Below are 25,091 nucleotides of genomic sequence, written 5' to 3' on the forward strand. Positions count from 1 at the left end.
GCAGTAAATGCTTTTCTCTTCCAACTTTGGGCCAGAGCCCCGTCCCGAGGAGTTCACGGTTTCTCCCTCGGGGACAGGTTCCCTCTGAAGTTGCCAGGCTCTTCCCAGGGCGGGCCAGTTCGCAGGACAGGGCAAGGTGGGGCGGGGCAGGGCAGGGCAGGGCCAGACCAGACCCGGGCAGCGCGGGGCGCAGCACACCAGCTAAGGCGCGCGGCTGCGGCTCCTCCCCTCGCTCGGATGTGGCCGGGGGGCGGGGGGTGGGAGAGGGGGGTGGCGGCTGCCGCCCGGGGAGGGCCGGGAGTCTTTTCCACGTTTGCAAACGCCGCGGCGCGCCCAGCCCGGACCCGCGCTGCCGGAGCTCCGCACTCCCTCGCCGGCTCCACGCTGCGCCCCGCGCCCGCCCCTCGCCGCTGTCCTCGCCACCCCTGATGGCATTCAGAGCCCGGGGCTGGAGGCCTCCGCCGCCGCCGCTCCTGCTGCTCCTGCTCTGGGTGACCGGGCAGGCGGCGCCCGTGGCGGGCCTGGGCCTCGACACGGAGCTGCAGATCGAGCGGCGCTTCGTGCCGGACGAGTGCCCGCGCACCGTGCGCAGTGGCGACTTCGTGCGCTACCACTACGTGGGGACATTCCCCGACGGCCAGAAGTTCGACTCCAGGTACCGCGCCCTGGACGCCCGGCCGGGCCTCCGAGGCTGCAGCGCCCACTCTCCCGTTTCCTTCTCTCCGGACAGGCCTTTCCCTCCCGACGGACCTCCCCCAGCTCCGCCCAGCGATCCCCGCGCTCCTCCCTCTCCCTCCTCCTACCCAAATGCTCCGCGACCCTAAATCTGTCCTCCGCGGGGTAAGTCCACCCGCCCTAAAGCTCGCTTCGCCCGCCCGCCCGGGACCGGAGCCTTGGATAGGTCCTGGCACAGAGGGGTTGGAACAGTTCCCATCCTCCCAGCACATTCACACAACGCGAAATCTATGTTAAATGGCCACCCTGCAAGTAGACCCCCCCTCCCCCCAGGAGTAAATGTTGATGTCTGCTTGCCACCTCCCTTTACTGGCCTTTCCGCAGGCCCCTTGAGTCAGACGACGTCTCTCGCAGTTGATGATGATGATGATGATGATGATAATGAGCTGACGATAGCAGTCGTTACATATATGGAGCTATTACACTGTGTGCCAGGGTAGTTCTAAGTGCTTTGCCTATCATGAACCCATTTAATTCTTAACAACAGTTCTCTTAGGTAGCTACCACTATTTTGCCAGTGAGGTTACTTGAGGCCACTGAGGCTAAGAAACTTAAGTGGAGTCCAACTGAAAACCAAGTGACGGTCCAAGGCCAGGGTCTGTGCATAAAGCTACCACTGTCCTTCCTTCTCCGCTACTGGGCGTGGGGTAGTCCAGAGCAGGTCGCTCAGCTTTGCGCTGGGGCCCTGGACCATGCCCACGATTCCTTCCCTCTAACTCTGCCCCGGGATCACAATACCTGCCCCCAGCTTCTCTCCAGTTGAGCTTTAGGGTTAAGAGGTCTCTTCCTCCAGCTACAGTCAGCTCTCCTCCCCAAGACATTGTTCCAAACCCAGGTCTGTGCCTGCACTTCTCTCAGTGAATCACCAGACGAGACAAAGAGAACTGTTTGTTGAGCATTTGCTGTGTGCCCTTGGCTGTGCTAGGCTCATTCCAGAAGTCATCTTAAAAAAATACTCTTACCTTTCTTGACTTTGAGTCAAGACAATGAGTCCAGACAATGAGTGCGTTTACAAAAGCTGTTTAGTATGCAAGTGGCACATACCAAATGCTTAGAAATAGTCATGTTTACTATTGTTTCAGTTGCTTCTTTTTATTTTTAACAGCTTTACTGAGCTATAATTCACATACCATACAATCCACCCATTTAAAGCATACAATTTGGTGGTTTTTAGTGTATTCACAGGGTTGTGCAACCATCACAGCTATCATTAGATAGCTAGAACGTTTTCATCACTCTAGAAAAGAAATACTGGACTCATTAGCAGTCACTCCCCTCCCCTCCAGCCCTAGGTAACCACTAATGTACTTTCTGTGTCTACGTGGAATCATATAATTTGTGGTGATTTATATCTGGCTTTTTCACTTAGTGTAATATCTTCAGGGTTCATCCATGTTGTGGCATGTACCAGTGCTCCATTTCTTTTTTATGGTTGTATAATATTCCACTCTACGGAGGTTCCACGTTTTGTTTATCCATCCATTGGGTTTTTTTTTTAAGTTTATTTATTTATTTCGAGAGAGAGTGGGAGAGGTAGAATTAGCAGGGGAAGTGCAGAGACAGAGGGAGACAGAGGATCCAAAGCAGGCTCTGTGCTGATAGCAGACAGCCCGATGCGGGGCTGAAACTCACCAACCACGAGATCATGACCTGAGCTGAAGTCAGACAGTTAACGGACTGAGCCATCTAGGCACCCCTATCCATTCATTAGTTAAGGGTCATTTGTATTGCTTACACTTTTTGGCTAATGAACATTTGTGAACAGGGTTTGGTGTGCAAATATGGTTTTCTTTCTTTTGGATATATACCTAGGAGTGGAATTGCTGGGTACTGTAGTAACTGTGTTTAACTTTTTGATGAACTGCCATACTGTTTTCCAATGTGGTTTCACTATTTTACACTCCTGGCAATGGATGAGTGGTCCTAGTTGTCCACATTCTCCTCAACAACTGTAATTGTCTATCTTTTTTATTCTAGCTCTCCTAGGGGGTGTGAAGTGGTATCTCATCGTGGTTTTGGTTCACATTTCCCTAGTGGCTAATGATGCTGAGCATCTTTTCATGTGTTTATTGGTCATTTGTATATCTTCTTTCATTTGCGTTTTTAGTTAGAAAATAAAGAAGGGGCGCCTGGGTGGCTTAGTCAGTTAAGTGTCCGACTCTTGATTTCAGCTCAGGTCATGAGCTCATGGTTCCTGAGATTGAGCCCTGCATTGGGCTCTGCGCTGACAGTGCAGAGCCTGCTTGGGATCCTCTCTCTCTCCTTCTCTCTGCTCCTCCTCTGCTCTCTCTCACTCTCTCTCAAAATAAATAAATAAAACTTAAAAAAAGAAAAGAAGGAAGAATTTCCTGCTTGTGCTGATGATAATTAATAATTCCTACTAGAACAAGCTGATACTTTCTACCCTCTAGCTTGGCAGCCACTGTGAGGCAGTGTGGGACAATGGAAGACATTGGAAAGAGGCACTACCATCCCTTCAGCCAATATGCAGTGTCTGCCCCTGAAGAAGGTGTCCTTCCCTGTCCCTACAGCTTATGGTCCAGGCCATTACACAGTGTGATATGTACAGAAGGGATAATAGCATACGCTTTTGTTTCTCGTGTAGAGTCCACACAGTTCTTACCACATACCTTTTGATATATGAATTCATTTAATGTCAAATGAATTCATTTAACCTCACAAACAGTGAAGTAGGTAACTCAACAACAAACGAAGAAACTGAGGCTCAGAAAGTTCAAGTAATTTGCTCAAGGGATCTGGCTACTAAGTGGTAGAGTGAGGTTTTGAACCTAGGCAATGTAATGTCTATGGCAGTATATATATAGTCTATGGCCCGTAGTCTATGCATATATATAATGAAAAGAAGGCAAGGAGCTGTGGAAAACACACAGAAAGCTTAACTGTATGTTGTGTGGGGATGGAGAGAGAGAGAATGGTTGGGATGGAGTTCCAGGATTGCAAAGATAAGACCTGAGGATGATTAAAATTGACCGGGGGGTGAGCTGAGGGGTGAGGGCTGTGGAGAGAAGAGAGGGTGTGGCTGATGGAGGGAAGAGCCTATGCAGAGGTTTGGCGGTGGGAGTGTTGTGTAGGGGAACGTGAAAGCTGTTCACAGTGGCCTCAGCTTGGAGTGGCAGTGGGGGAATGACTGAGAGGGAAAAGAAAAGGCCAGAGGAGTCTGGGGAGGAAGGCTGGGCCCAGCTTTGGGAGATCTTTTTTGCTTGGCTATTGAATTTGGACTTGTCTAGGACAATGGAAAGCCACTTAAGAATTTTAGTCATGGGGGTGAGGGGTCAGACTTTTCTGTGGTTGCTGTGCGGACAGTGGAGTGGAAAGGGCAGGATGCATAGTAGGTGTTTCATTAGTGTGAGTTTTTCTCCAGGGCGTCCATTCCTTTGGGAATTTATGAAGTATTAAGGCACAACTTTGCTATTCCTGCCCAACGAGCTTAGGGAAGGAGAAATCAAAGGTGTTTTGGGTTCTGGCTACTGATTTGGAGGTTTTGCTCAGAAGAAAATGGCTGTCACCCTGACCAGAGTCGTAAGTCACAAAGGGCCTCTGTTTCCACAGAGCTTTCTTCCTCTGGGCCACTGGCTCGGGCATGGTTTCATTTTATTTTGGAGCCTCCGTGGGCCTGTTAATATGTTCCTGTGGCTGCAGCTCCAGATCGAAGTCGACAGCGGCTTCCCAGCTACACTTTTTAGGGGGCTCCTGCTCTCACTTTCCAGCTCTTGGGAGCTCCTTGTTAGCCACTCCTGATTCAGCATTTTTAGAAGTTCTATAGCATTCCTAGCAATAAAGGTGAGGGGGATGGTCTCTTTGCTCTGATTTCCTTCTGGAGACTGAAATTTACCATGTTGCTGTTATCGTTAGCAGGCAAAGCTAGCCTCTCGTCAGTTCATTCACAGCCTCCAGGCTTGTCTGCAGACACTCAAGGTCCCGATATTCAGTAAATATTATCGTGTGTCTACCACATGTCCTGTCGGGTGGGCTGCTCTAACGCAGTGGTGTTCAAACTGTACCTGCATCGCAATCATCTGAAGAGATTATTGTACACAGTTCCTGAATCACTAGGTCTGGGTGGGGCCTGAGAATGTATTTGCCTTTCTAAGTGCACAGGTGATGCTTTTGCTGCTGGTCTGAGGACCACACTTTGAGAACTATTGCTCTAGGGGACCCTGGGTGGCTGAGTTGGTTAAGTGCCGACTTCGGCTCAGGTCACAATCTCGCAATTCGTGAGTTCAAGCCCCGCATTGGGCTCTGTGCTGACAGCTAGGAGCCTGGAGCCTGCTTCAGATTCTGTCTTTCTCTCTCTCTTTTTCTGCCCCTCCCCACTCATGCTCCGTCTCTCAAAAATAAATAAACATTAAAAAAAAAATAAAAGAGAACTATTGCTCTAAAAAAATCAAAGACTTATTAACAGACATCAGATTAATTTTATATATTCATTCATTCATTTATTCATTCCATTCACTCAACAAATATTTATTGAGTACCTGCTGTTAACACCTGGTGGGTATTGAGTGAAGGGATGTTAAGGCTCACCTTCTCTGCAGGATTGGTTCTGAGAAGAGCCAGGGAGCTGGGCAGCACGCCAGATGGTGTCAAGGTGTACTGGAGGAGTTAAGTAGTGACAGGGAGACTAGTCAGGTCATGACAAGGCTCACTTAGGCAGGGAGCTTTTTATTTTCCCAGAGAGAGAGAGACAGAGAGAGAGAGGAACTGCGCTCTCCTGCCTGAGTTGGGGAGAAGGGTAGAGGGAGGGGGGAGGGGAGAGAGAGAGAATCCCAAGCAGGCTCCACTCTCAGCGTGGAGCCTGATATGGGGCTGGATCCCATGACCCTGGGGTGGTGATCTGAGCCAAAATCAAGAGTCGGTCGCTCAGGGGACCTAGGTGGCTCAGTCAGCTGAGCATCCAACTCTCGATTTAGGCTCAGGTTGTGATCCCAGGGTCGTGGGATCGAGCCCTACATCAGGCTCTGTACTGAGCATGGATCCTGCTTGCAATTCTCTCTTTCCCTCTGCCCCTTGCCCCCACTCCACTCCGGGCACTTTCTCTCTCTCTAAAATAAATAAATAAACAAATTTTAAAAAAGAGCCATATGCTTAACTGACTGAGTCACCCCGGTGCCCCAAGCAGGGAAATTTTAAAAGTTTGAATTAAAAAAAAAAAAAAAGTTTATTTATTTATTTTGAGAGAGAGAGAGAGAGAGAAGGAGAGAGAATCCTAAGAAGACTCCCTGCTGTTAGCATGAGATCATGACCTGAGCCAAAACCAAGAGTGGGAAGCTTAACAGATAGAGCCATCCGGGTGCCCCTAAAGTGTGAATTTGTATGGCAGCTCTTCCTCTGGAAAAGCCACGTGATGAAAGGGAAGCTGCTGCTGGAGTCTTAGCCCAGTGTGGCTCTCCTGACTTTAGGAAAAGAGCCTACCCTCCAGGCAATTCTTCTTAGGATCTCCTGAGGTCATTGGCAGGCTTACTTAGCTGCAAAGACTTGATACATTGCTTTTAACTTTCATTTGTGAGTCATTGTGAGGGACTGTGCATGCATATTGATCATTTAATTTGGCTATATTTTACTCACTAAGAATAAGATTTATAGAGATCTAATATTTTAACTTCAGCAGTTGCTGAAAGACAAAACTCCGCAAGAGCAGTGCAATGATTTCACTTTGCAGAGGTTTTCTCTTAATCATATTTTAGTGTGCCAAAAATCATCCAGGCCAACGGCTCACATTTCAGGGTCTGATCCTCTGTGAAGGTAAGAATGAATGTGTTCTTTCTCATTTCCCTCTTCTCCACTCTTACTCCTTCCTCTCTTGTCCCTCACCATCTCTCTCTTCCTCCATTGCAGTGTTCTTCATTTTTCCATCTGGTAGTGGAACTGGTTTGCCAGTTCATTAAGGGCCTGCCTTTTCCCACTGCCACGGCTCATTAGCAGCTGGTAGAGGTAGTTGTTTGGGGGAAATAATCTTGGACAAAGAGTCTGGGAAGCACATGGTGTGTGGAGAGAGACGGGAGACAGAAAAGTCAGACTTGGCTTCCCCCACTTTTTTTTATTTTTATTTTTTTTTTTAATGTTTATTATTGAGATTCAGAGAGAGACAGCATGAGCATGGGAGGGACAGAGAGAGGGAGAGACACAGAATCTGAATCAGGCTCTAGGCTCTGAGCCGTCAGCACCGAGCCCTATGTGGGCTCAGACTCACAAACTGCAAGATCATGACCTGAGCTGAAGTCGAACGCTTAACTGACTGAGCCACCGAGGTGCCCCATGGCTTCCTGCATTTTCAAGTCTACACTGGGGCCCAGGCTCCTTGGTGGAACTCAGCCAGGGAAAGGTCTTACCTGGCTCATCCCAGAGCTAGGCTAACAGCTGGGAGGTGTCTGCTTTTGTGCATTTCATGCATTTTTCAATCGCATTCACATATGGCTCTGGCAGGACCACAGCCCTTCTTTAGGCAGGTCCCGTATGAGCCAGTCGTCTTGAGTTGGCCTGAGACTGGACCAACTTTGAGGCACCCAAAACATGGTTCCCATGCCCCGTGGGCTGGCTCTTTATTATCTTGCTTCCCTCCAGTTACAAGTTCTTAAAATATGGTAGTGTCTTTAATGTTCAAAGAAATGAATTCAGTCTAATATATAGTATTGTGAATATAGTTAAGAATACTGTATTGTATACTAAAATTTAAAAGTATACTTTATTTACACTTGAAATTTACCGACAGGGTAAACCTTAAGTGTTCTCACCACAAAAAAGAAAGAAAGAAAATGTTAACTGTGTGAGGTGATGGATATATCAATTAGCTTGATTGTGGCGATTATTTCACATTGTATACGTACATCAAAACATCCGATCATACATTTTAAATGTATGCAATTTTTATTTGGCAATTGTACATCAGTGAAGATGGGAGGGGAAGTAACGTATTCAGCTTTTATTTGTCTACGCTGAATCTAAAATTGGCATACAGAGCCAGCTGACTGGTCCTGTCATAGCTGATCAGGACCTCAGTTCTAACCGGAGGGCGGTTTTCTCTCCCTTTTGTAATGGCCATTTTTCCTTTTTTTCTGCATCTGAGATAAAAATAATCTCAGCAACAAGTAGTGTAAGTGTATATAAATTTTTGTCAATAGTTTTAAAATTAATTTAATTTGTATTTTATTTAGTAAAAAAATTTTTTTATTGTTTATTTTTGAGAGAGAGACAGCGTGTAAGCAGGGGAGGGGCAGAGAGAGAGGAAGACACAGAATCTGAAGCAGGCTCCAGGCCCCGAGCTGTCAACACAGAGCCTGATGTGGGGCTCGAACCCACAAACCATGAGATCATCACCTGAGCCGAAGTCGGACATTCAACCGACCGAGCCACCCAGGTGCCCCTAATTTGTATTTATTTATTTAAAAGTTTATTTATTTTGAAAGAGACAGCGTGCCAGCGGGTGAGGGTGGGGTAGGGGTAGGGGCAGAGAGAGAGGGAGAGAATCCCAAGCAGGCTCAATATTGTCAGTGTAGAGCCCAATATGGGGCTTGAACCACGAACTGTGACATCATGAGCTGAGCCGAAGTGGATGCTTAACCAACTGAGGCACCCAGACACCCCCAGGCTCCCCAAATTTTTTTTTTAAATTAATCTTTATTTATTTTTGAGAGAGAGAGTGCGAGCAGGGGAGGAGCAGAGAGAGAGGGAGGCACAGAATCAGAAGCAGGCTCCAGGCTCCGAGCTGTCAGCACAGAGCCCGACGTGGGGCTCGAACCCACAGACCTCGAGATCATGACCCGAGCCGAAGTCGGACGCTCAACTGACTGAGCCACCCAGGCGCCCCCCAAATTTTTAAAAGTAGTATCATATAGGGGCGCCTGGGTGGCTCAGTTGGTTAAGCGTCCGACTCTTGGTTTCGGCTCAGGTCGTGATCTCATGGTTTCGTGAGTTCGAGCCCCACATCAGGCTCCAAGCTGACAGTGTAGAGCCTGCTTGGGATTCTCTGTCTCCCTGTCTCTCTGCCCCTCCCCAACTTGTGCTGTCTCTGTCTCTTTCAAAATAAATAAACTTAAAAAAAAGTAGTATCATATATTATTTTTGCATATTCACAGAGTCTTTAAAACCAGTTAAATAATTCCATAAAGCTTAAAATTGTAGTTGCAAAGCTGCTAGGAGTGGGGAAGGGGCTCAGGGTGGGGTGTAGCAGTTTTGGATGCAGACTTAGCTCTAGGCTTCCTTCTGCCCTGCCACCTGCCACTCTTCACCTCTGCAGACTCTGGGATGCACAGGGCTTGGCCAGATCCCCCTTTGTTTCACCTAGATTCTGTTTCTTCCCTACTAGGTCAGATCCTACACCTGTTCCCTTTCTGTCTTCCAAAATTTTGTTGCCAGCTCTTGACAGCAATGGTCTCCTCTCCTTTTCCTAAGTTGTTGTTTGTTTGTTTGTTTTTTCACAAAGAAGAATGTAGGAACTTGGGGAGGGAATGGGCTTTGGGGACTCTAGGGAGGGAGTGCATTCAGTTTGATATATGTTCTTTTATTTATTTATTTTTAATACTTATTTATTTAAAAAAATATTTATTTAAGTAATTTCTACACCCAACATAGGGCTCAAACTCACAACCATAAGATCAAGAGTCAAATGCTCTTCTGACTGAACCAGCCAGGCATTCCATAACATATGTTCTTTTAACAGTTCATCCTCGGGGCGCATGGGTGGCTCAGTCGATTAAGCATCCAAGTCTTGATTTCGGCTCAGGTCATAATCTCACAGTTCATGAGATCAAGCCCCGACTCGGGCTCTGTGCTGACAGCATGGCCTGCTTGGGATTCTCTCTCCCTCTCTTTCTGCCCCTGCCTTGTTTGCACTTTCTCTTTCTCTCAAAATAAATAAATAAACATTAAAAAGAAAGTCCATCCTCATTGAAGATTGAAACCTACATTTAGAAATAGAGCCACAGTGGGGCGCCTGGATGGCTCAGTTGGTTAAGCGTCCAACTTCGGCTCAGGTCATGATCTTGCGGTTTGTGGGTTCGAGCCCCATGTCGGGCTCTGTGCTGACAGCTCAAAGCCTGGAGCCTGCTTCGGATTCTGTGTCTCCCTCTCTCTCTGCCCCTTCCCTGCTCATGCTCTGTCTATCTCTCAAAAATAAATAAACATCAAAAAAAAAAAAAAAAAAAGAAATAGAGCCACAGTATTTATGCTTTAGGAATGCAGCCACAGAGTTAGTTACTTATCCTGAGGAATATCCTGCAAGTCATGTGTGTGCATGTGTAGACAGTTTCATGAATTGGTTATGATGGGTTTTATGTGATGTCTCCTGTTTTAGTGATCCTTGGGCTGGTAAACTTGAAGACCATCACTGGAGGATGCTGTAGCCCCACCCCCCCCCCCTTCAGGGCGGGGAAAGTAGAAAGAAGTGTCAGGGATAGCAATCAAAGGGTCTATAGCAGCGAATGAGCAGAGGAGAAAAATAAGCTGATGGAGAGGAAAGGGGGATTTTGGACGTGCTAGATGATTTCCATTTGCCTTTCTAGGTCCTTCTGTTCCACTTGGCTTTTTGCTGTGTGCATACTATGGGTTATATAAATGACTCCCTCGTCACCTGGCTTCTGGTTGGGTTCAGTCGGTGGGGCATCAGCAGGAGATCAGAGGGAGGAGAGTGAGGTGGAGATATTTATTCCCTGGGCTCCCTGCCTGTAGGTCTCCACCATTTGTGTCCCTGGACCAGAGGTCTTAGCTAAGCTTCTGTCATGTGGCCCTGAACCATCACCTTCTCTGTACCTGGATCCTTCAAGCCCAGGTCTGACAACAGCACCCCCATACTTGTCCCCGAGGTACTACATTGTCCCTTGGGTTGTCTGCACTCTGCACACTCCTTTGCACACAGCCCCTTTATTAAACTTTCCTGGAACTGCCTAGTTTGGGTGTATCATTTGTTTCCCGCAGGACCTCAACTGGGACTTCTGCAAAAGGTGTAAATCAGTCAGATACTGGGACAGGCCATATAAGTGCTTATTCCAGAGCTTGCAGAAGTAATTTTCATAACCACTTCTGGGCTTGACTCTGCAAGTGAATTTGTGCCAGTTGTGCTGATCAGCACAGATTTACTCAGAAAGACTTTATTTTTCCAGATGGTCAGAGTTTTAAGCAGGAGATAATTCTAGTCTTGCATTGTTAATTTCTCACATATGTAAATTAAAACTTTTCTTCAGAAAGTTTTTTTGTTTTTTGTTTTTAGCACTTTGCTTAGGTAGTCATCAAGTGAAGAAATTAATACTGCAAGGCAACAACAGTTAAAAAAAATTTTTTTTTTAATTTGAGAGAGAGAGAGAGACAGAGAGAGCACAAGTGAAGAAGAGAGGCAGAGGGAGAGAGAGACAGAGACAGAGAATCTTAAGCAGACTCCATGCTCAGTGTGGAGTCCGACATGGGGCTCAATCTCATGACCCTGGGATCATGACCTGAGCTGAAGCCAAAAGTCAGATGCTCAACCGACTGAGCCACCCAGGCACCGAAACAACTGTTTTTATATATCATCTAGGGCCTGGCCCCATGCTAGGAGGTTAAGGGTCGGATAGACCTGTGTTCTCGCTTTTTTTCCCCAGTTGGCTAACTGTGAGCTTGGAAGATTCTTTCCCCTCCAGAGAGCCAGAGTATCAGCACCCACCTTGAAGTATTGTCTGATGATTACATGGGGTAGTATGTGGAAAAGCTTAGTTTGCCACTGTACCTGACACATAATAAACACTCTAAATAGTAATTATTATTAAAAACTCTTATTAAATTTGGGAACCATATTCAGGTTCTATGGATGAAAAACTTGTTTCTAAGGTAGTTTCCAGCCTATGCATTGTAGCTGTTTGCACATGTTCTGTACCTGGGATGTCTTTGAAGCTTCGAGTTTTGGTCCATTATTGATATAAACCCGCCAGTTGGATGATGGTTCAGGGCATGGCAAGGCCCCAGCCAAGTGAAATTAAAGAGCTGGCATTCCAGGGGGCGGGTGTTGGTCCCTGGAGGTAGAGGGTGGAGGTGTAAAGCTGTCTTGGGCACACAGTTGACCATGTGTTTTTGTCCTTTGGCTTGCTGACCTGAACTTGGAATTTTGCTTTCTCTTCACCGACCTTGCAAAAGGAAAGTTATTAAAATGGGTTGTAAAACCAGGAGGAGGAAGCATAAGAAGGGCGGGTCTGAGGAAGCTGCCCTGATGGGTGGGGAAGTGGACTGTGCTGCTCCTCCAGATTGTTCATTAAGGAAAATGAGGAAAAGGTGGCAGTAATTTACCGAATGAAGAGAGCACATCCCAATGAGGTAAATTCTAACAGCTCTTAATATTTTATTACATGTGTCTTTCATCATCATTTTGAAAATTAAGAGAGAATTAAAGAGAAAACAAGTTAAGCCACCTGAAATGGTACTCATAGAGTACCATTGGTAATGTTTTTATGTGTCACCCTGTGGATTTCAAATGTATCTATGTCAGTTCAAAATGGAATCCTTTTACGCTGTGACTCTATAGCCTGTACTTTTCTGTTACTGTATATGTCCTCCTGTGCCAATGGACATAAATCTGATATTTTTAAATGACTACACAGCGTTTTATTGCACGACCTTGCCTTAAATGCAATCAGTGCCATACCCTTGAAACTTCTTATTTCCAGTGTTTCATTGTTATAAACCAAGCCCTGTAGTTGTTTTCTTCAACATAGTATTTGAAACTCTCTGGGTATCTCTGCTGGTTTTTTTGCAATAGGCAAAATCCATGCCTTGGATGTTTTTATATCTCCCAAAGCACCTAGCACAGTCTCCTAATAGGCAAACCCTTGATGGTTGTAGAATTTGACATAAAGAGGATGAGATCATAGATGTTGGTCACGGTTCCATTATTTATCTTCCAACCTAAGGCCGTCACCAATCAGCCTTTAAAACACATGTATTAGTGATTCCTAGACTGTATCAGATTTCTATGACCTGTAACAATTATAGCAATATTGGCATAACTCTTAGGTTTTCAGAGCACGTTACCGATTGTAATATCATATATATCTTGGGATGACTATTATTGTTACTCCCATTTTTGTGGTGGAGGAAATCGGTTAAGAGAGTTTAAGTATCCTTTATGCTATCATGCTACTTCTCCAACTTACAGACCTAAAGATAAAAAGAAAAATCAGGGGTGCCTGGGTGGCTCAGTCGGTTAAGCGTCTGACTTCAGCTCAGGTCACGATCTTGCAGTCCGTGAGTTCGAGCCCCGCGTCGGGCTCTGGGCTGATGGCTCAGAGCCTGGAGCCTGCTTCCGATTCTGTGTCTCCCTCTCTCTCTTCCCCTCCCCCGTTCATGCTCTGTCTCTCTCTCTGTCTCAAAAATAAATAAACGTTAAAAAAAATTAAAAAAAGAAAAATCAGATAAATATGGTAATGGAGCATTAGTATCTTACGTTGTTGCTTTTATTGTTTTTTTTTTAATTTTTTTTTTAATGTTTATTTATTTTTGAGACAGAGAGAGACAGAGCATGAAAGGGGGAGGGGCAGAGAGAGAGGGAGGCACAGAATCATAAGCAGGCTCCAGGCTCTGAGCCATCAGGCCAGAGCCCAACGCGGGGCTCGAACTCACAGACCGCGAGATCGTGACCTGAGCTGAAGTCAGACGCTTAACCGACTGAGCCACCCAGGTGCCCCTACGTTGTTGCTTTTAAACAATCACACAGGGGCGACTGGGTGGCTCAGTCGGTTAAGCGTCTGACTTCGGGTCAGGTCATGATCTCATGGTTTGTGGGTTTGAGCCCCTCATCGGACTCTGTGCTGACAGCTCAGAGCCTGGAACCTGCTTCGGATTCTGTGTGTCTCTCTCTGTCCCTCCTCCACTTATGCTCTCTCTCTGTCTCTGTCTCTCTCAAAATAAATAAACATTAAAAAAAGATTTAAACAATCGCATAGAAATTGAATAAACTGTTTTTAGTGGAAGACTTGATAGCTCTTTTGCAAAATAGACTTAATAATATAATATATTAAAAATAATATATGTTTTTTCTAGGGAGAGTTATGTCACTGCTTATCTAACTGGATTTACTGGCAGTATTCACAATAATTAAAAAACTCCAACCCTGAAAGTACTATTGGTGAAGACGTTTCCTGTATCAGTAACTCCTCTACAGGCTGATTTTGGGTTGCATTGGCCTCACTCTATCCAGGGGTACATTTTCACTGGATGACTTCACTAAGGGAAGGATTAATTTGTACTTTTCTTATTCTTGTTCTACCTCTTGGGTCTTCAGCTATGACAGAGACTCTACTTTCAACGTGTTTGTGGGAAAAGGACAACTGATTGCAGGGATGGACCAAGCTCTGGTTGGGATGTGTGTAAATGAGAGGCGCTTTGTGAAGATCCCCCCAAAGCTTGCCTATGGAAGTGAAGGAGTTTGTAAGTTTTGTTCCATATTTGTAAACGTATCTGCAGATACAACCAGAACATTTGAAGGGCTTTCAGTCAAGCAGACCAGAGGATCTGCAGAGACTTTAAATTGGGGGGAAATGAGAAGCAATGAACACATACACACACAGCACTAAAATTTCATCTTCAGTGAATTTTTTCTAAATATAAAAGAAGTTGTTATTAACACTGGTATATTGAATGTCACCCTTGTTGAGAGGAAAACATTTTTTTCTCTTTTCTATTTCATTTGGAGGAAAGAGGGAGGGAGCATGGCCCATTTTAGAATTGTTCAGCGACCCCCTTGAATCCTAGGTGTTTATTCATCTGGCCCGAAAGGCAGCAACTTCTCAGTGTGAATTCTCTTTAATTTTTAGCTGGTGTGATCCCCCCAGATTCAGTTCTTCATTTTGATGTACTTCTAATGGATATTTGGAATTCTGAAGATCAAGTTCAGATTCACACTTACTTCACACCCCCCAGTTGCCCTCGGACCATCCAGGTGTCTGATTTTGTAAGGTACCACTACAATGGAACGTTCTTGGATGGGACACTGTTTGATTCAAGGTAAGTCCTGCCATTCAAGGTAACATTGGTGAAATGCCCCTTACTTCCTTCTGTCTCACCTGCTTTTTATGCCCATCAAGAAACCAGAAGACAGACTCTTCCCAACTTCCATCAGCACCAACCCCTTTCCTTAATGCTTTTGGTACATGTTTCATGCTCCATAAAGCCAGATCAAAACTTTAATATATTTTACAGAAATGTGAGAACAGTGTTTCTCTAAATTAACAGTATCTTGAGAGCTCATCAATAAGTGAAGAGCCCTATTTCCAAATAGGTTGATGCATTTTTTGGTCCATTTTAATAGTTTTCCCGTGGAAGGAAGAGGGGAAGGCTGAATGTATGTGATGCTATGGAGAACTGCCAAGAGTAGGGTGCTAAGCCAGAAACAGTGAACCTTTTGGGCTTTCCTGTCATTACAGTGTATTTGGTTAGATAGAATAGCAGGCCAATTAGACCACTGTGGTTTAATTACATGATTTCTCAATTTGAAGACTGCTGCTGTCTTTGGGAGTGAAGATCCAAAAATGCCTCTTCAGAGATGGGTATAGGTTCACTATTTAGCTGATAATTGGGTATCTAAAACATTATTGAGGGATGAGTTGGAAACACCCTCATAGCATGGAACTTTTCCCCTTTCTCATTGGTTTTCAGTCATAATCGCATGAAAACATATGACACATATGTGGGCATTGGCTGGTTGATTCCTGGAATGGATAAAGGGCTGTTGGGGATGTGTGTGGGGGAAAAGCGCATCATCACCATACCTCCTTTCCTGGCCTATGGAGAAGATGGAGATGGTAAGTCTTTCTCATTCTTTAAGCTACTCTCATCTCTCCTTATTTTTATTGCAGTGATTAATTCAATTTACCACATGAAACCCGCCAGACCTTTTGGTCTAGACTTGCACTGTCCAATATAGTAGCCACTAGCTCCATATGGCTATTTATATTTACATTTAAAATAAATTAAAACTAAATAAAATCTAAGATTCTGCTCTTTAGCTACACTGCCACATTTCACGTACTTAAGAGCTGCATGTTGCTGCATGTACTTAAGAGCTGCATGTACCTAGACAGTGCAGGTACAGAGCATTTCCATTACTGTAGAATGTTCTGTTGGGCAGTGCTAGTCTAAATCATCTAGTGTCTCATCACTGAATTGTAGAATCTTCCACTTATTCATGGTCATTGGCTTTTCATAAGTAAGCATCTGCCACTGCCCCATAAACTGTAACCTTGGGCACCAACCTCTCCAGCCTACATTTTCCCATCTGTGAAATGACAAATGAACTGGAAAGTCTAAAGACTGTAGATATCAAGGTATAAATTTAGTATATGATGCCAGAATTGCCATTTTTTCCCCTGATTTGTTCCTTCACAGTGGGCTTTACCTGTGACATTAGTTCCAGGTGGACAGATGCAAAGCATGTTAGAAAAAAAACATTAATTTGAATTAGTGTCCTTTTTGTAGAGAGAAAACAGACTATTGTTTGGCAAATGGAATTTCACAGTTACTCATATTTTAATTTCAGACATATTTAATCACCCTGGCAGGCTAACACAACAAAGACAACCTCCCGGCATTTAAACAAGTAGATATAGGGTCACCTGGGTGGCTCAGTCCATTAAGTGTCCAACTCCTGATATTGGCTCAGGTCATGATCTTACAGTTTGTGAGATTGGGCCCTGCATCAGGCTCTGTGCTGACAGCACGGAGCCTACTTCTCCGTTTCCCTCTCTCTCTGCCTATTCTTCTACTTGTGTACTCTCTCTCTCTCTCTCTCTCTCTCAAAAAAATAATGAACATTAAAACTTCTCTTTAATCAAGTAGATATACGTAGCGAAGAATTGAAATGATAAAATGATACATCTAAGAGTTTACTGACTGTGGTACCTGACTTATAATGACCCTAAAATAATGTTTTCTAAGCTGTGTTTCCTGGCTCTGTATATCTACAGAGCAGGAGGAGAGAGAAGGAAATGGGGCTCAGCCTTCTCTCCTGTCCACTTCTACTTGTATTGCTGGGGATCTGCAGACAGACAGTCTCTTCAAAAAGCAGGGGTAGGGATTCCATGCTAAAAGAAAAATAAAATTTGAAAACAACTATAATTGTAATCTGTAAATACAAATTCTCCAGTCTCCAAGACATGTTGTTATTCTTATTACTCAAATGGTCTCCTCCTTAGCCAGGGGGAGTTTATTTCCCAGGGCTCTCAAATCCTTTTGACGTCATCCAGGTGCATATGTCATACATAGTAAAACTAGATGCCTGGCCTAATTTGAGGAGTATTATTTATTTATTTTAAATAAATACTGAAGGGGTACCTGTGTGGTTCAGTCAGTTAAGCGTCTGACTTCACCTCTGGTCATGAATGATCTCACAGTTCATGAGTTCGAGTCCCACATTGGGCTCTGTGCTGACAGCTCAGAGCCTGGAGCCTGCTTTGGATTCTGTGTCTCCCCCTCTCTCTGCCCCCCTCTACTCACTCTCTCTCTCTCTCAAAAATAAAGAAAACATTTAAAAAAAATTGAAATAGTTATTATTTAGTATTTTAATACTGTGCTCAACTACCTGGGTATGAGTTTAAATAGGTGAATTCTATGGTATGGAAATTAGATCTTGATAAAGTTATTGTTAAAAAAAAAAAACATAGATGCAATTAGTACATGATAATGCTAGAAAAATTTAAACTCTGGAGTTACATTTAAGGCTTTCTTTTTTCTACTAAATTAAAAAATACAGGAAAGTACAAAAGATTAATATTCTGTCACACCCATACACACACTTCAGGGATTGACCACACCTTGCATTCCAGAGTCTGACTCAGCAGCTGCTTTCAGAAGATTTCATGATTTCCCTGAGGGGAAGGAATAGGGGTGGGCTCTGCCAGAGCCATTGAAGGAGCTCAGTCATAGTGTACTGTCTTACTCACTTGCCCAGGCCTACTCCTTTGCAAGGTATAACAAATGGCAAGTAAGAGTGTGGAGGTAGGTGGTTTTTGTCAGTTAACTTCCTTTATCTCAAAGTACTGGATTGAGTTATTTATTGCTTGATGTTGATCTTTGCAGGAAGAGTTAGTGCCCAATAATCTCTTCGTGTAGATTATCATTTTGCAGATACTCAGTAAGTCCCCACTGCTGGGAACATCCAAAAGAAGCAGTATGATCCAGAAGTGAGGTGGAAGCGATTTGAGGATTTGTATTTTGCAATGTGGGTGCCATTTTTTTCCCTCTTAGCTAGCTTTAGTTTTATTTATATCTTGTTTTAGATGTAGTTAATACATTGAATTGTGCATGTTGCCGCTTCAAAAAATTGGCTGTTGGTTCCAAAGAACAAGTCTGTGTCATATTCTGCAGAACCAGGTCCAGGGTTTGGAATTTATACCTTCAAATGTCTGTGATTTGCATTTGTATGCAAACAGAGACCCACAGAAGCATTTGGGCTTGCATGTGGGTGCATAACCACCCACGTAGCACCTTGATTTGTCAGCACAAGCATAGAAAATATGGTTGTAGTAGTGTCGCATGTCATTAATATTGGTTTGCTCCTTTTCCTGAAGAAGTCAGTCTTCAAATATACCCGCCAGCCCATGGTTGGGCACCATGGACACAATGGTGACAGAACATAGTTGGACACCAGAAGGACCACCCAACATGCAGAAGAACATTTATTCCTTTGGCTTGAAAACTTTAAGGAATGAGTAACACCAACACAGTGGGAATTGAGTTGTAGTTAAAAGTACTTTCTAGGGGCGCCTGGGTGGCTCAGTCGGTTAGGTGTCCGACTTCAGCTCAGGTTATGATCTCACAGTTTGTGAGTTCGAGCCCCGTGTCAGGCTCTGTGCTGACAGCTCAGAGCCTGGAGCCTGCTTCAGATTCTATTTCTCCCTCTTTCTCTGACCCTTCCCCACTCACACTCTGTCTCTGTCTGTCTCTCTCTCAAGAATAAATAAACATTAAAAAAATGTTTTTTTAATAAAATAAAATAAAAATACTTTCTAAATCTTGTGTCCTGATTTCATCAGCTTCCTCCATTCCCCTCTAGGGAAAGACATTCCTGGACAGGCATCTCTGGTGTTTGACGTTGCGTTATTGGACCTCCATAACCCCAAGGATGGCATTTCCATTGAAAATAAGGTAGTGCCTGAAAACTGTGAGCGGCGAAGTCAAAGTGGGGACTTTCTCAGGTATCATTACAATGGCACACTTCTGGATGGCACCTTCTTTGATTCCAGGTAAGGAAATAACTGGAGCCTTTACTCATCAGAATGACTTACTAAATACAGTCTACCTCTGGCTGGACCATGATCTGAATACTCTGTCAGTGCTGATTTGTAGTTAGTATTTTCATCTCCAGTATAGACTTCTGTTTTCTGACACTGAATTCCTTCAGAGGCTGTTGGAACAGTCTCCTTCTTGGGGCCTGGGGCATAGAAGTCTACAGGAAAACAGGAGAGGCTCAGCTTACACTCCCACCATCCCCCTATAGTGTTCTTGACTATCCAGTATGAACCCAACTATGGGATCCAGGATGGGAAGTGGCCAGAACTGAGGTCTGGGTGGTAGGAGGAGGAGAGAACAGACTTGGTGCCAGGAGATCTGGGTTCTAGCCCCAGTGTATGGTCTGGCTTCCCTGAACTTCAGTTTTTTTCCCTGTTATTAGCACCTTTCTCAGAGATGGTTAAAGAGATAAGGGATGTGAGAGTGCTCTGTGAACTTCAAAGGCTACTGCAGGAGGCCAGTTGGGTGCATTCAGCTTCCTTCTGGTTGCTTCAGAGGCTAATTACCATGCCTCTGTTGTTATTCAGAGTCCTGTTTTGTTTATTGGGCTTAGCTTGCAGTTGTGCCAGTGGCTGGAGCAGGCAGTTGCTGTGTCTTGCTCTTTCAAGTGGTAGGTATGTGCTCTTTGGAAACCACCTCTCTAGCTTCCTGTAGAGCAAACAGGTAGTGACAGCAATCTACCTGTCTCTCTGAGGTAATAAGCTTCTAATTTCTTGAGTCATCCAAAAACAGTACAGAAGAATTTTTATATGGTATTCCTTATATGGTATTATTTTGTTTGAATAATTTATCTTTCCTATTCTTTTACAATTTTCATTTGATTTCTTTGGAAAAAGTAATAGCTACATGGTTCAAAATTAAAACAAAGTATGTATTAAGGTATATCCTATTACCTACTCCTGCCTACCTCACATATCCCTCCCCCCTCCAGCCACTTAGAATTAACTACTTTTACTTATTTATTTTTTTTAAAGTAAGCTCTATGCCCTATGTGGGGCTTGAACTCACGACCCTGAGATCAAGAGTTGCACACTCTACCACTCTACTGACTGAGCCAGCCAGCCACCCCTAGAATTAACCACTTTTTTTTAAAAGTTTATTTATTTACTTTCAGAGTGAGAGAGAGAGAAAGAGAGAGAGAGGGAGAATCCCAAGGAGGCTCTTCGCTGACAGGGTGGAGCCCAACATGGGGTTTGATCCCACAAACTGTGAGATCACAACCTGAGCTGAAATCAAGAGTCGGAGGCTCAACTAAGACACCCACTTTTATTAATGAGTTTCTATTTGATTCTTCCAGTGTGTGGATTTTTTCCTAATGCAAATATAAAGAAATACAACTATTCTGCCTCTTGCTTTTTTTTTCACCTTGTTTTTTTTCCATATTTAATACATAGAGAGAAATTATTTATTTTTTATGTCTGCCTAGGTTTCATTGAGTGAATATTCCAAACTTACTTAACGTTACATTCCCCTATTGATGAACATTTGAGTTGTCTTTAGTCTTTTTCTGTTACAGAAAACATTCAGTGTGTGTGTATTATTGTTATATGAGCTTGGTTCTGTCCTACACACACACACACACACACACACACACACACACACACATACTTTTTTTTCTAAGTAGGCTTCACACCCAGTGTGGAGCCCAACATGGGGCTTGAATTCATAACCCTGGGGCTCAAGACCTGAGCTGAGATCAAGAGTCAGACACTTAACCGACTGAGCCACCCAGGAGCCCCTCTGGAATTATATTTCTAATTAAGACCATTTTTTCTATTGTACACCATATTTCTTTCCATATTAGAACTATAATTTTATTAGATTTAAAAAAAGCTTTCCATTGGAGTGACTGGGTGGCTCAATTACTTAAGCATCTCGCTCTTGATTTTGGCTCAGGTCATGATCTCGCGTTTTGTGAATGAGGAGTCTGCTTGGCATTTTCTGTCTCCCTCTCTCTCTGCCCCTCCCCTGCTCATGCTTTATCTCTGTATCTCTCTCTCTCAAAATAGATAAAGAAACATTAAAAAAAAAAAAAAAAGCTTTCCATTTCAGTGCATTGGGATCTAGTCTGTCCTAATAGCTACATAATATTCTTTATATGGATTTGCCTTAATTTAGGTAATCAATCCCAATTGTTTTCTACCTTTTACTGAAGTATAATTAATGTACAGTGTAGTTTCAGGTGTGCAACATAATGATTCAACAATTCCATATATTACTCAGTGCTCATCACAATAATCATAGTCCCATCTGTTGCTTTCTACCTTTTGATATTCTTTTTAAATTTAAGGTTTATTTATTTTGAGAGAGAGAGTGAGAGAGAGAATCCCAAGCAAGCTCCACACTGTCAGCCCAGAGCCATGGGGCTCGAACTCATGAACCATGAGATCATGACCTGAGCCAAAATCAGGTTGGATGCTTAACAGATTGAACCACCCAGGTGCCTGCCTTTAGACATTCTATGTAGGGCTGCAGTAATTATTTTTGCAGCTAAATCTTAACGTGTAAGATTGTTTCCTTGGGATACACTTCTAGAAGAATCTCTGGAACAAAGGTATTTGGGGTTTTTTTTCAAGAATTTTTTTAAGTTTATTTATTTTGAGAGAGAGATGTGGGAAGGGGCAGAGAGAGGATCTCAAGCAGGCTTCCTGCTGTTAGAGCAGAGCCCGGTGTGGGGCTTGACCTCATGAACGGTGAGATCATGACCTAAGCTGAAGTTGGACCCTTAACCGACTGAGCCACCCAGGCACCCCTGGGTTATAGTTTTTGTATACACAACTAAGTTTTCCTCACCAAGCCTTTACTCACCATCACTATCTAAAAATGCCCCATTCCCTCAAACTCAGTGACATTGAGAATCATTTTTATTTTATTTTTTTATTTTTTATTTTTAAAAAAAATTTTTTTTAAGGTTTATTTTTGAGACAGAGAGAGACAGAGCATGAACGGGGGAGGGGCAGAGAGAGAGGGAGACACAGAATCCGAAGCAGGCTCCAGGCTCTGAGCCATCAGCCCAGAGCCCGACGCGGGGCTCGAACTCACAGACCGCGAGATCATGACCTGAGCTGAAGTCGGACACTTAACCGACTGAGCCTTCCAGGCGCCCCGGGAATCATTTTTAAATAATCTTTGCCAGTTCATAGGAAAAAAATGGAACCTTATAGTTTTCATCTGTATTTCTTCATTGCTACTGAGGTTGAAATTGTTTTAAATGTTTATTACTAGACCATTTGGTTACCTTCTTTTATGATTTACCTGTTTGTATCTTTTGTCTGTTTTTATGTTAAAGATACTGGTATTTGTCCTTTTCTTATCAGTTTGAATATATGAAGACCTCTATACATTAAAGATAGTAACCCTTTTATGGTTGTATATTGTTGAAGGAATATTCCTTATTTTTTTGCATTTTAATTTTTGTTATTGTGATTTTGGACCTATTTAAATGTAAACTTTTTATGTTGTTAAATACATTTAACTTCTTTATGGTTTCCTTTACTCTTACATAAATTCTTATATATTCTGTCTTTGGGGGCTTGGTAAAAATAAAGAATCTGTCCCCTCCCCTGGAGTACATAAACATTTGTCTATATTTTCCTTAAGCCTTTTTAATGGTTTTAAGGTTTTACCCTTTAAAATATTCCTTATTGGGGCATCTGGCTGGCTCAGTTGGTAGAGTATATGACTCTTGATCTTGGGGTCGTGAGTTCAAGCCCCATGTTGGATGTAGAGCTTACTTAAAAAAAAGTATTATGTTCTTATTGTATAAGTGAAACAATACAATGATGTGTAATAAAATGTAGTAATTTCCCATTAACCCCTTTACCACCTGAGGTAAATATTAATAGCCTTCCACAGTGTCTCTCCATGCTCATAAATGCTTTCATGTTTAAATCTTAAATCCATCCAGAACTTTTTGTGGTATTCAGTGTGACAGTCAGAATCTAACTTTATTTCTTCCAGAAACGCTATCTTTCCCTCACTCATCTAAAATGTGACTTTTATTGTGTACTAAATTATTTTCCTTCTCTTTTTTTTCCTTTCTTTTTGTTTTGAGAGAGAGAGAGAGAGAGAGAGAGAGAGAGAGAGGACAAGCAGGGGAGAGGGACTGAGGGAGGGGAGAGAGAATCCTAAGTAGGCTCCACCCAGAGCCCAATGTGGGGCTCAATCCCACAACCCTGGGATCATGACCTGAGTCAAAATCAAGAGTTAGATGCTCAACCGACTGAGCCACCCAGGCACCCTGATTATGTACTAAATTCTTACACATACTTTTGGGTCTTTGTCTAAAATTTTTACCCTTTTTTATTAACCTAGCTATGTATAGGCCAATACCACACTTTTAACTATTGTTGTTTGTTAGTTTGTATGGTAGAGAGTATTCTTTTTTCCTTTTTATTTTTATTTTTATTATTTTATTTGAGAGAGAGAGAGAGCACAGGCAGGGGAGAGGGGCAGAGGGAGAGAGAGAATCTTAAGCGGGCTCCACACTCAGTGCTGAGCCTGATGTGGGGAATCAATCCCACAGTCCTGGGATCATGACCTGAGCTGATATCAAGAATCAGACGCTCCACCGAATGAGCCACCTAAGTGCCCCTCTTCTTTCCTTTTTAAATATCAGGTTTTTAAAATTAAGTGATACATTGATGTGGATCGAAATCCTAAAAGTACAAAAGGGTGTACAATGAAAAATTTCCCTCCTATCCTGTCCCTCAATCACCCAGGGCCCCTCTCCACAGGGAGCCTGTGTTTTTAGCCTCATAGGTCTCCACATGTACACAGTGAAATACTTATACACATTCTCCCATTTTATTTTTTTACAGGAATGAGAACTTGCTATATCCTGGACCTTCAGAACATTTTAAATAGTTTCTTTTTACAAATGAATTTTGGAGTCCCTCTTCCCCTCCCCCCACACCACTCAGATTTTGGTTGAAATTGTTTCAAAATTCATATATTAGTTTGGGGGAGCATTGACAACTTTCTAGTCCTCAACTTTCCCATTGGGGAAACATGGTACTTTCCCTTTTTTAAAACAAAATTTTTTTAAATGTTTATTTATTCTTGAGAGAGAGAGAGAGAGAGAGACAGAGACAGACAGACAGGCAGACAGACAGACAGACAGAGTGTGAGCAGGGGAAGGGCAGAGAGAAAGGAAGACACAGAATCCGAAGCAGGCTTCAGGCTCTGAGCTGTCAGCACAGAACCCAACGCGGGCTCGAACTCACGCACTGCGAGATCATGACCTAAGTCAGATCATGACCTGAGCCGAAGTCGGATGCTTACCTGACTGAACCACCCAGGCGCCCCTCCCCTGCCCCCTGCTTTTATTTAAGTCTTCTTTTAAAGATATTCGAATTTCTCTACATGTCATGGCCACCCTGCTCATCCATTCTCTTCTTCTGAGGCTCTTTTCTGCCTCTCATCCTTGGCCTCTTTGTTTCCCCAGTCCTTTCCCCTGTGCAGATCCCGCCTCCTCAGTGTCCACTGTCTCCCCCACCCCCATGGAACCTTTGCTGACTGTTCCACCCAGTGGCTCTTCCTGCTCCCACTGCTTAGTGTCCCTTTATAAGGGACCCTGTCTGGCAGTTGTCCTCCTCTTCCCTGAATCCCTGGTGGTGGCTGTTCTCTGCTGATGATCTCTCAAGTACTGGCTAGGGAGTAGTAACCTGGGGAAGGTGAGAGGTTGGCTCATGGCTAGAGGATGCTAGGGAGCCAAGCCTGGCTTCCTTGATGGCTGTGTTCCCATCCTGGCCCTCCTGGCTCATGTGAGTGGCTGCAGTCTGGAGTTCCTCAGTGTGGGGGGAAAAGGGTATTTCTCCATAGCCTCTTCTGAGGGGTTATGTAGATAATCTGCTTCCTGAGTGAGGAGAATCGTCTGTTATCCTTTTTCATGTCCCTCGACTTTGTGGTTGGTCTCTGGGGGTATTGAGAAGGGAGAGCCCCTGACAGAGGGTCTTTTCATCCCCCTGGCACCATTCGGCTGGCCATCTATTCTGAGGTGGTCATCATGTTTGAGGTAATGGTGGAACTGACTGGCTCTTTCAGGACAGACTTTTTGCCACATCTGCACTGGGTGGGGGTGAGTAATGAGTGCA

The 25,091-nt window shown here is 43.9% G+C and overlaps 1 protein-coding gene across 1 annotated transcript in view; it reads left to right on the forward strand.

Moving 5' to 3' along the window:
• Nucleotides 1-269: 269 nt before the first annotated feature.
• Nucleotides 270-25,091, forward strand: part of FKBP9 (FKBP prolyl isomerase 9) — a 42,314-nt gene continuing 17,492 nt past the window's right edge. Inside the window, exons 1-5 of the mRNA XM_019443764.2 lie at nt 270-655; nt 13,994-14,139; nt 14,526-14,715; nt 15,367-15,512; nt 18,761-18,950. Coding sequence (XP_019299309.1) covers nt 429-655; nt 13,994-14,139; nt 14,526-14,715; nt 15,367-15,512; nt 18,761-18,950 — 899 coding nt within the window. The 5' untranslated portion in view covers nt 270-428. The remainder of the gene's footprint in view (nt 656-13,993; nt 14,140-14,525; nt 14,716-15,366; nt 15,513-18,760; nt 18,951-25,091) is intronic.

This window comes from Panthera pardus, unplaced genomic scaffold, assembly GCF_024362965.1.
Source record: "Panthera pardus isolate Hobbes unplaced genomic scaffold, ASM2436296v1 HiC_scaffold_8, whole genome shotgun sequence".
NCBI lineage: Eukaryota > Metazoa > Chordata > Mammalia > Carnivora > Felidae > Panthera > Panthera pardus.